Below are 12154 nucleotides of genomic sequence, written 5' to 3' on the forward strand. Positions count from 1 at the left end.
ACAAATAGTGAGAGACTGAACAGCATGCTTGGTACATGGAAGACACTCAAATTTGTTTGCCAAAACCTTAAAGGACACAGAGGAATTAGCCAGCTTCAGGAAGGGGATGTGGAAAAGATGGCACGGAGAGGTATTTGAAGCAAAGTAAATAGGAACAGGCAAATGTCTAGAAGATCTGAGAAAGCGCAAGTTCAGGGAAGCACAAGTGGTGAAGAACAGCTTTTGCACATCACGAGGGCGAGGGAGGCAGCCAGATGACAAACTGGGGAAAGGCACTGTGAGCTGGCGAAGGAGATCAGACCATATCCTGAGGGTAAGAACCAGAGTCTACTGTGTTTGGGTACAGAAGTGGCATGAACTAATTTTCATTGTAGAAAAATCTCTGGTTACCATGTAGAAAATGGATTGGAGGGCACGAACCTAGAGACAGAGACTGGTTAGTTAGGAGGGTATTGTACCAATGCAAGAAAAAAAGATGATGGCAGCCAAACTTAAGTATTGGTAGTGAGGAGAGAGAAAAGTAGAGAGGTTGCACAGATGGCAGAGACCAAATTTACCAGATGGATATGTGGTGAGAGGTGGAGAGAGGAGCAAACAGAAGATGCCCAGGGTTTTGACCTGGTCAAACTGGTGAGTGGCCCTGGTGTGGGCAGGAAGGGGAAGAGATTACACATGGTTAAGACCATAAGCCTGGTTTTGGACCTGCTGAGTCAGAAGAGCCTGTGGATGAAGTCCAGGTGGCAGCTGGCTATATGAGTCTGCAGAAATTTGGGAGGCCCTGGCACATAGCCCTGATCTTATCAAACCTTGCAACAAGCCCGTAAGGTCAGTAGGGGGAGAGCCTATTAGCCCACTGAATGAGGACAGAAAGAATCAGAAAAGCAAAACAGTGCTCAAGGACATAATGCAAGGTAAATGGCAGAGATGTGGGACCAGAGCTCAGGTCCTTTGTACTTTTCTTCCCATAGTAGAAAGGATGATTGTGATTGGCCAGGGGGCGGGCGGGAGGCAGGAGAGAGGAAAAAGCACCACGAGGCCCCCTCCCCCAACATCGCTAGCTTCTGCAGGCTGTAACCTGTGTTCTGGCAGTTCATGGACTGAGGGAGCCTGGGAACCACTGGTTTAAAGAAGAGCTGAGAGGAACTCTCAGCAGGATTCTCTTTTTTTAAAGCTTGTCCCAGAATCTGCCAGTATAATTAGCAGAAGAATCAATGGCAGCCTCGCATTTCCACCGTCTATATCCTCACCCGTTTTAGGCTCACGTAGCCCACACGTTCACTCCTGCACTTCACCTCCTTTCGCATAAATCCGTAAATGAGTTTCGAATGCTAAGGATACAAAGTCTGTTTAAGACATCAAGTCCTGTGGATACTGTTTCATTACAAGGAGTCCATCTTTTTCTTTCCAGGATAAAGCCTAGAATGATTTAACTGTGGCAAAATTAGCATGCAATTTGTAAGTCATTACGGTGCAAAGTATGTGGTGAGAACACTTTATTGAATAAACCTGCTGAGTATAATTTTCCCAGGAACTAAAAAAGGTACAACTTCTCTCCAAGGCTCTCCTCCCTCTTTTAGCAATCCCTGCCAGTACCTATATAATTATGTCTTACTTCTGACGGCCAAAAGCCAGGCATGCTCTGTACATTTAAACAACAGAAACTGGAAGTAACCAAGAAGTCGGGGCATCTTCCCAACAACAGGCACCTTAGTATTTTCTGGGCTTCATGTTGTTTGGGGAGTCAAGTGAAATCTGCTGAGACAAGAACCCTAGATATTTACAGATCACAAGAACTGCTGTTCACTAGATGAGTCTTAAGAACTACATGCCCTTTAAAAGTTCAGGTCAAATCTTGTTAACCAGAACCCCCCAGGGCATGTCCAGATACACTGTGGCCCTGGAATCGCATGGATACTGAATATAACAAAGAAGCATAATGCCACTGCCCAAGACATGGAAGTCTTTGCCAGTTACAGATTATTGCAATAATGTGATTTGAACTGAATGTCTATAAAATTATCTAGCAGTCCTGTAGATTCTTCCAAGGGAAAGTATTTTTCCTTATTGAATATTGCTGCAGTTATGCCGCAGAATCCATATAGTTGTACTTAAATATTTTAACGACAGGGTTAATCATAGAGAAAACAAGAATTAGGGTTAAAAATTACCATTAAGGGCCGGGCGCGGTGGCTCACGCCTGTAATCCTAGCACTCTGGGAGGCCGAGGTGGGCGGATTGTTTGAGCTCAGGAGTTCGAGACCAGCCTGAGCAAGAGCGAGACCCCATCTCTACTAAAAATAGAAAGAAATTATATGGACAGCTAAAAATATATAGAAAAAATTAGCCGGGCATGGTGGTGCATGCCTGTAGTCCCAGCTACTCGGGAGGCTGAGACAGGAGGATCGCTTGAGCTCAGGAGTTTGAGGTTGCTGTGAGCTAGGCTGACGCCACGGCACTCACTCTAGCCTGGGCAACAGAGTGAGACTCTGTCTCAAAAAAAAAAAAAAAAAAATTACCATTAAGGAATAATGTGGAAAGCCCAGGGTAACCCTCTATCATCCTTAATACCCACGGACGGATATTAATTTCACACTAATGAGCAGTGGTCTTTCACTTACTGAATGTCAGGCATGATGTAAGTCCTGGGAATACGATGAACAAGAGAGATTACAGTCCCAGAGACAGAGAGTAAACAAATAAATGAAATAATTACAGGCTATGAAGCAGTGGAGGGGGTTGGTTTCCTTCACACATGGCGATCACTGAAACCTCTCTGAGGAGGTGACATTTAAGCTGAGACCTGACTGTGGAAGGAGCACCAGCATGAGAAGATGCAGGGCAGGAGGAGAGGCAGACGCAAACGCTGAGGCAGGAAGGTAGAGCCCAGCGGCCCGAGAGGGGGTTGGAGAGGTAGGGAAGAGTCAGATCATGCAAAATCTTGCAGTGCTAGGGAATAAGGGCAATGTGTGCTTGTGTGTGTGTGTCCTTCCAGAGAAAGGAAAACTAAAGGTTCTCTTACCACCTCCTGTGTGCCAGGCCCTGTGCAAGCAGCTTTTGTATACGGTATATCCATCATCACCATACCCCTACCTATGTAATTTCTCAGAGTACACAAATTGGGTAATACACCTGAAGGAAAACAAAATACCACTAAGGAAAAAAAAAAAAAAAGGCTAAGCCAGTTAGCTATTTGTTCACACAGAACCAGGAAAAAGCTTGGCTCTAAAAGCCCACATTCTCCCCCTTACACCCTCCACTCCTGGAATGTAACTCTCCTCTTCCCCCAACCTTAACTTGGCTTCCCACTGCCCCTCCTTTGCTGTTTTGCTCCAGACTGTAAATGCCCTATACATCTCTCTCTTTTCTTTCTTTTAGAGACCAGGTCTCACTATGTTGCCCAGGCTGGCCTCAAACTCCTGGGTTCAAGCGATCCTCCTACCTCAGCCTCCTGATCAGCTGGGACTACAGGCGCGCACCATCACGCTTGGCTGTCTCTATATTTTAAGGTCCAGCATGAATGCTGACTCATCCACAAAACTGTCTAGGGTGACTTTAGCTGTAGACGACCTCTCTCTGCTCTGTGTATCTTCCAGCCCTCATCAGCAGTACCACTCCTGGGCCCCATTCTTTTACTGGCACTTCTGCCTCTCACCCCCGCCAGTGCCTGGCCCAGTGCCTTGCACAGAGCGGACGCCTGGTCAACATTTGCCAAATGGCTGGATTCTCGTTAGTGGATCTTGGTCACTGCAAACCATGGACGCTTGTACTGCGCCCAGGGAAGTCTAAGTTTACAGGGAAGGTGGTGGCTCTGAGACACTAAAAACGTCAATACTTGAGCCTGTTATCTCAGGTTTTTTGTTGCAGACTTGGCAAAGTATGTGAGAGATTTATTCATTACTGATCTGATAGTCAATGTCACCAAAATGCCTGAGAAATACGCATTCAATTCAAGCCAACAAATATTTGCTGAGTTCTCAATTGGTGTAAGACATTCAAATTTAATAGGGGTTCCAGGAGACAAACTGCGACTTAAGAGAGAAGACTGCATGAGGGAGAGGTGAAAAGGAGGTCGTGTTGTTCTAAGTCGCTTTACACCTGTGCGGCGACTTCACTTGCTAGGATGGCGTCTGAGTGCTGGCAGCAAACACTGCTCACAAAGGCGTCCCTCACCCCTACCCGCCCTGGCTCTCTGAGTAACACTGAAGCTGCTGAGCACTAATGGCCTTGGAACGTTTGCTAGTGCCCAGCAAAACGGCCTTGGCATCAAGGAGACAGATGTTTGTCAGGGAATGGCAGGGCCCCGGTGCCCATGGCACACAGCAGCTCTGTGAATGCGGAGAGTGGCTGCAGCTTTGCTCTATGTCAGTGCTAATCAATTTCACGCCCTCTTCGATGCTGATAATAGGTAATCTTGGGGGAGGCAGGCCAAGTTTCCCAACAGCTACACGCACGCTGCTCCCTGACGCCCAACCACTTACACAGTCTCCCTCAAAAAAGCCTCAGCTGTACCACAAAGCATCTGATAGTGCCAACACTCTGTTCTGCCAGGTAGAGTCCTTCTGGGACAGCTGGCAAGGAAGATGCTCTCAGGAAAAGGACTGCCTGGCTTACTTAAAAATTACACAATAATTCCAAAGCTAGGAAAATCCAGCAGCAGCAGCTTCTACTTATTGAGAAAGGTACTTTGTATACTTTATGCTTAGCCTTCATAATAACTCCGAAAGGGAGGTGTTATTATTCTCATTTTACAGATGAGAAAACAAAGCTTAGAGAGGTCAACTCAATTGTCCAAGCTCTCAGAGCTAGGAAGTGGCAGAGCTGGAATTCAAATCCAGGGCTGGCTCCCTACCTTGTGCACACCTTACTTTTTCTACTAGGCTGCTGCTCCTCTATCTAGAAAGCAACTCAGTCACCGACCAACCCATCATTGTGCTTTTAATCCATTCCACTGTCCAAAAATGGCAGAGTTACCAAAGGATGTTTAACTGGACCTTAGGGAAAACATTAAGCTTGTGGGATTAAATCGCCTTGGCTAATATCACCTTATAGCTAAGAAACTGAGGCTACATGAGGTACAATGACAAGCCATGGCTGGTGGTGCCTGCACTGAAACCCCAGGTCCCCTGACTCTCAGGTGCTCCTTCCACCCCCCACCCCCCCAAGAATCTCCTCCATCAGATAGCATTGGGGATTACATCAGGGCTGGAGTTCTAATTGTCTCATGTCTTTCCTTATGAAAGTCTGTCTAGGGGAATTTCAATTTGTTTCTAATTATCACTCAGATAAAGAGAAAGAATATATTACTCCAGCACTTTAACAATTGCTAAGTGTCCATCAAGTACAAATTACTGTATGGGGAAGAAAAGATAGAAAGTTTAATCAAAGAACAAAACAAAGGGGTTGGGGTATGTGGTATCAAAGAATTGTGTGTGGAACATGCTAGTATCTAAACTCCAGCCTCAGAATTTAGAGTCTCTGCCTTTTATCTTGCAGTAGTATCACTGCATAAAAGAAGAAAGTCCCGGTTAATCAATTCAATCAATCAACAAACTTCTGGGGACTTACTAGGTTTAGGGATCATGGGGAAATCACAAGAATGAAAAGCACAGTTACCCATCTGCTGGTGTTTATAAATGAAGGGATATTTGGTGAAAGGGGAGAGGTGGATAAAAAGTGGCAAACAAAAACAGGACACAGACAATAGAGTCATTGTCTTCCCCCAAGCTTTTGTCTTTCACCCTGCCCGAGGCTAGCCTAAGGGAAAGTACTAAAGGCTAGTGTAATTCCCAACGCACACAGCTCTGCCATAGCTGGACGGTCCCAACATGGTGGGTGGGTGTTGGGGGCGGTGCTGAAACTGGCTCTCTTAGTGAGGTTCAAACACCTCAAGTGTATCTTTAAGGCAAGAAGACTGAAGAGAGGATGGAGTGATACAGAAAATCAAGATCACAAGGAAAATGAGGTCTCCTACAGACTTTTAAAAAAGCAAGAGAGGGATCATTTTGCAATGTGACCAAAGACTGAGGAGTGTATTGCAGGGGACAGAATACAAACCAGACATTAAACAGCAGACGTGAAAACTCACCCTGATTAAGGAGTACAGATGAGAAAGCTACAGATGCCAGAGACCAAAATGGAAGAATGCGAAAAATACAGAAGGTAGGATGACACCACAGTAAGCACAGCCTCTTGAGGAAAAAAAAAAAAAAAATCTAGCAGGTTTCACTCCCTCAACTACCATCAGCATAAGAAAACGAGGGCCAGCCACTGTGAACCTGTATTCACTCTGGCTGCAATGCATCTGAGCTTCCCTTCTCTAGCTCTCCAGTTGTCCACCTGTAAATGGGGGAACTGGATTCAATGGCCACTCAGCAGTGATCACCCTTCCTTAAAATGCCTCCCACAGGACTATAGAAGCCACAAGCATTACCAAGGCAAGCTCTGCCAACACAGTACCAAGCCAACCGCACTGTACTTTGGCCAGATTTCTAAGAGAAGTCCTTGTCAAGGGTACTTGTGCTATCCACCCAGACTCCAGGTCAGACCTGGATCAATGCTACATATCCTTCCTCCTAAGAGGCTGTCACTCCTGTCAGAAGAGCGGTTATAACCACTTGGCAGACGGTCATCCACTCTGCTCTTACAACGCGTTAGACAGCACCTTTGCCCTTACCTATCCTGTGGGGAGATATGACGTACACAAGGGACCCAAACTGAGTGCAAGTCAATAGCTGGCAAAAGAGAGGTGGGATACGTACATGTTTTTCCCCTTCAATCTTCTTGTCCGCCACCTGCATTGCACTCAGATATTTAAAATGCAACTCCATTAGTCTGTCAACCTGAAAGAGAGAGATTTCACGGGCCTGAGTGAGAAGGAAAGAGAATACTAAGGCAGGAGAACAGTGGAGCACCTATTCATCTCACTCTCACTCCTTACAAAGAGAGATCCACTCTACCACTTCTTACATCCGATATGAGCTTTGCTTAGGGACACATCAGGAACGGATCAAAGAGCTGGGGTGGAACAAAGCAAACACTTAGGATGGATGCACAGTGTGAACCAACCGGCCATTCCCAAAAGGAGATTATGCATTCTCAGCCCTTCTCTGACTCCCAGGAATCCAAGTTGTTAAAAACAAATAAATAAATGAAAATTCAAGTCCCTTCCTGCAAAGAGAAGGAGCTTGAAGTTACATACTTGATATTCACTTAGAACTTTATAGAAATTTCTTTTTTCAAACTGAAACCTTTCATGTTCGGATTCTGCCCCAGAGCTGATCTTTTTTTAAAAATGCCTGAGTAAAAATCTTTTTAGTTGCTTTCGAGTCAGAAGAGAGTGCAAGAAAAAACTCCTTCAGCAACTTGAAAAAAGGCCCTGACTTTTGCTCGGCAATAACTTAAGAATCAGTTTTAAGTTTAGCAATGTCATGCTTCAAACACGGCCTGAGGAATACTCAAGTAGGTTTGAAAAAGTTTCATTTTTCCCAAGACTTCCAAAAGACTACAGGAATACTGTGAATCTAGCCAAAATTCCTGGCTTATCTTTTTATCGGGCTGGCACCACCATGGCTCTTGGCAACTCTGGTATTTATTTATTCAGGAGCTGATATTTGTAAATAGATGTTGCTTCAACATGGCAACAGATGGTGTGGGAAGACTGTGCCCAAACCCTCTTTAGCCAACAATAATGACCCTAAGACCTTTTATATTTTAGTTTACACAGTATTTTCATGTCCATTCTTTCCTTAAACCTTAAAAAAATCTGATAAGGTAGGCAGAGAAGATGGACAGCAATCCACATTTTAAAGATGAGGAAACTGAAACAGAAATGTTAAGTGATGTCACCAGGGTGACATGACTCCTAAGATGTTCTGGGTTCTAATCCAATGGCCTCCTCTTCATCATGCTACACCGCTAGTGAGGGTAGCGGTGGTAGAGAAAATGGTCAGAGGTAGGCTCAGAGACACAGTCTTAAACCTCTCTCCAAAGCAAGGCAAAGCTTCAGCCCTACCTTGGACACAAGCAAGAAAGAAGTTACTGTAGGTTAAAAAGCAGGGTTTGACCCTTAATTTTTCTCATCTGGAATTGCCTACTTATATCTAGTGTGATAAAATATGTAGGCTTTCTGGACTCAGCTGCCTGGGTTCAAATCCTAGCTCTACTACTTACTAGTGGTGTGTTCTTGGGCAAATCACATAATGTCTCTAAGTGCCAACTGCCTTATCTGTAAATGTGAATAACACCCACACAAGGACAAATCACACAGTTTTGTGACAATATATGCAATAATGAAAGGTACCTGCTCTATTACCCAATCCAAAGTAGTCACTTAATAAATGGTAGCTCTTGGTTACTGTTAAAAATCTTAGGGTTTGGCATGATAGAAAAGATCCATTTAATCTCATTGATACGATCATTCCAACTTCCACAGCTCTTCTAAGTCAGGCTCTACCACTTCCTTATCATCATCTTCATTTTTTCATCACCACTCATCTAATTTACCTTCCACTGACTTTCAAGATGGGTATTAATGTCTCCATTTTAAAGCAGGGAAAGTGAGGCTCAGAGTGGCCTCGAAAGTAGCAAAAACAGATTCAAATCTAGATGTCCGAATCCAAAGCCAATGCTTTTAATCACTTTGCTATGTCATGTACCATCCGTGAACCAAAAATCTTATTATAATCCACTTTCATTGGCTTTAAAAATCTCCTGAAAGTGCTAGCTGGTATCACTTTGAGGTGCTACTACTCCTAAGGGAATGCATTTGAAGATGAGAAGCAGAATAACCAGAAAAACCTTTGAGATCCACAGCAACGGGGCCCAGCTGCTGGAAAAGAGATTTTAGGGCAGGAACATTCAACCCAGTGTCCCTCAGATCACACCAGGTAAAGAGCTTTTTCTATCCCCGCCAGTCCCGGTCCCATCCTTACAGTCCAACAATCACCCACCTTCTCACTGTCGTTCTCAGTGAATTTATTCAGAAGCCGGGTTCGCTGCTGCCCTCTCAGGTTCCGCAGGAGGGAGGCCAGGATCGAACAGACATGCTCTGGGTTGGGAAGGAGAAAAGAGAACATGCTGAGATCAGAGCAGCAATTATTACCTCTCTTCAAACCTCGTGTGGTTCTTTTGAGGGGGAAATACGCAGGCCTCTCTGACTGCTGCTATTGATTAACACAAGCACCTAAATTGTGTCACTGGAAAACTGACCTGATCTTCACACTGTCCGAAAACATATTCGAAAGGGATGATCTCCTCAAGGACACTTGAGCAGGTGAACCAACGCTAAGTTAGAATTTCCATTCTGCCTGGGAATTAATTGATTTTTATTGTCCACAACACAACCTCAAACAAATCCCCCATTTACAGAAATAACCTGTGAACAGAATGTGAATACCAGCCATGACATGGGCAAGTAACAAATAAGATGTGTTCATGGCCGGGCACGGTGGCTCACGCCTGTAATCCTAGCACTCTGGGAGGCCGAGGTGGGCGGATCGTTTGAGCTCAGGAGTTCGAGACCAGCCTGAGCAAGAGCGAGACCCCATCTCTACTAAAAATAGAAAGAAATTATATGGACAGCTAAAAATATATATAGAAAAAATTAGCCGGGCATGGTGGTGCATGCCTGTAGTCCCAGCTACTCAGGAGGCTGAGACAGGAGGATTGCTTGAGCTCAGGAGTTTGAGGTTGCTGTGAGCTAGGCTGACGCCACGGCACTCACTCTAGCCTGGGCAACAGAGTGAGACTCTGTCTCAAAACAAAAACAAAAACAAAAACAAATAAGATGTGTTCTAAAGAATTCTCAAATTACCTTATAACTTTGTCAAGTAAATGTTCTGGAATTAAATAAGAAATATGACAGAGGCCCAGCATGATCACTTACATTCTGGTGGAGCCAAAACCTCCACTTTAAGTTTAAAGGTGGCTGGACCATGAACACTTCAAAAGAGTGAACAATGCTTTCTGAGTTCACATAACCCAGCGGCTTCTATTATGAAATACTATTCTCCGATTCTTGGAAGAAGAGGGTAATTGAAGGGTAAATTATAGGCTTCAGTTTTAAAGAGATTCTTTTCTTTAAAAAGAATTTTTAAAAATCAAGAATGACCTTGAAAAGGAGGTGACAGAAGTCTACTCATGGAGAAATGGCAAAGCAAAGTTTATGTTGAAATAAAATGCTCATAGAGTGAACAACATTCTGTTTGAAAACTGAAGAGTATTTTCATATGCTAAAGTTACCTTGAGTTCTCAAAAAGTCACTCGACTATTGAGGCCACGTGTAAGCATTCTTACTTCTCTAACTGTAGCATAGATGGAATTTTGTACTAGTGTTTTTGCTTCACTTCTATCATGAGCATCCCTCACCTCCTCATTTCCCCAATCTCTTAACACCAGAGTTGTTCAGTCCTTAGGCTTCTATTTTCTATCTATATTCACTTCCCTGGTGATCTCATCTTATCCCATGGCTTTGAAAACCATTTACATGCTGACAACTCATAAACGTGAATCTATAGGTCAGTCCTGTCCTCTGAACGCTGACTCAGACATTCACCTGTCCACCTGCCCTCTCTACTTGGTTGTCTAACAAATTCTTTAAACTTAACATGGACGTCCAGAATCAAGCTCCTGATCTTCCTCCCGGAACCTGTCTCCCACAGTCTTTTCTATCTTGTTAATTGCAAGCAGGCTCTCCAGATTCTCAAGCCCAAAACAGTGAAGATGATTTTGATTCTTTTTTTTTTTTTTTTTTTTTGCTTTGAGACAGAGTTTCACTCTGTTGCTCCAGCCGGAATGCCATGGCACAGTCTAGCTCACAGCAACCTCAAACTCCTGGGTTCAAGCAATCCTTCTGTCTCAGCCTCCCAAGTAGCTGGGACTATAAGCACATGCCACCATGCCCAGCTAATTTTTCCATTTTTTGTAGGATTGGGTCTCGCTCTTGCTCAGGCTGGTCTCGAACTCCTGGCTTCAACTGATCCTCCCTGCTTGGCCTCCCAGAGTGCTAGGATTATAGGTGTGAGCCATCACGCCCATCCTGATTCTCTTCTTTCTCATATCCCACGGGAAACCTCATCAGCTCTACTTTCAGATTATCTCCAGTATCGCATTGCCTCTTACTTACTACTACCACTGCTAGGACCCTGGTCCACACTACCATTAGTTCTTGCTTGGAATATTCAATAGCCTAGTAGTGAGTCCCTCTGCTTCCACCCTTGCCACCTTTGGCCTGATCTCCATAGAGCCGCCAGAATGATTCTTCATGCTAAAACCTAAAGTCAGAGCTGTTAAAACTTTCCCATGACTTTCTGACTCAGACTAACTGCTGCTTCTAACGTCAGGCTGTTCCTGCCTCGGGGCCTCTGTACTTGCTATTTCCTCTGCCTGAAATGCTCCTCCAGATTATCTGCATGGCTTACTCTTCAAATCTAGTTTTACTCCACTGTCCTTCTCTCAGCGAGGCCTTCCTTTGACTATCCTATTGAAAAAGGTAATACTCTACATGGCTATTTTCAAGTTTTATCTGCTTTATTTTTTTTTATCACGTATTACCTTCTAAAATACTATATTACTTATTTTGTTCACCATCTCTCTTCAATTAAAATATAAGTTCCATGAAGGCAAGGATTTTTGTCTGCTTTGCTCATTGCTATATCTCCAGTTTCAAAATAATGTCTGGCACATAGCAGGTATTTTGGAAATACAGGCTGAATAAATGGGAAGAACCTAAGTTTTCGTGGTGGGTGTGGGTTGGGGAACAGACCACCTTTGAATTCTGCATATCTTTCAAATGCCTTCAAATAGCGTTCACACTTTTGTAATAGTGCCTATCCCAAATTCAGAGCAATATTATCTTTGCATTGCTAATATGCAACTGTCCATTACAAAATAGTCCTTAGAGTTTTAGAGGCTTCTCCCTAGGGAGCCAGCAGTTTCAATGAAGTATTTCTAATTGGTAGATTCCATTTTTTGAGTATACAAAAATATAAAGTTTTCCTTAAACTATGCTGTGGACAGAGGTATTATATAGCTTCTCAAGACCTTGGGTTCACCCAATATCTTTCTTTCAACTCTTGCGTAAAGCAGGGATTAAGGTGGTGTAACCTCCATCTACTGTATCACCTACAGGGTAGGGTGCGGTGAAGCAGAAAGTGGA

General features: G+C 44.0%; 1 protein-coding gene across 1 annotated transcript in view; it reads right to left on the reverse strand.

Annotated features, from left to right (window-relative positions):
- CTNNBL1 (catenin beta like 1) overlaps positions 1–12154 on the reverse strand; it is a 164916-nt gene that overhangs the window by 21587 nt on the left and 131175 nt on the right. The window contains exons 12-13 of the mRNA XM_069495478.1: positions 8949–9046; positions 6759–6839 (exon numbers count right to left, since the gene is read on the reverse strand). Coding sequence (XP_069351579.1) covers positions 6759–6839; positions 8949–9046 — 179 coding nt within the window. The remainder of the gene's footprint in view (positions 1–6758; positions 6840–8948; positions 9047–12154) is intronic.

The sequence above is a fragment of the Eulemur rufifrons genome, chromosome 20 (assembly GCF_041146395.1).
Source record: "Eulemur rufifrons isolate Redbay chromosome 20, OSU_ERuf_1, whole genome shotgun sequence".
Lineage (NCBI taxonomy): Eukaryota > Metazoa > Chordata > Mammalia > Primates > Lemuridae > Eulemur > Eulemur rufifrons.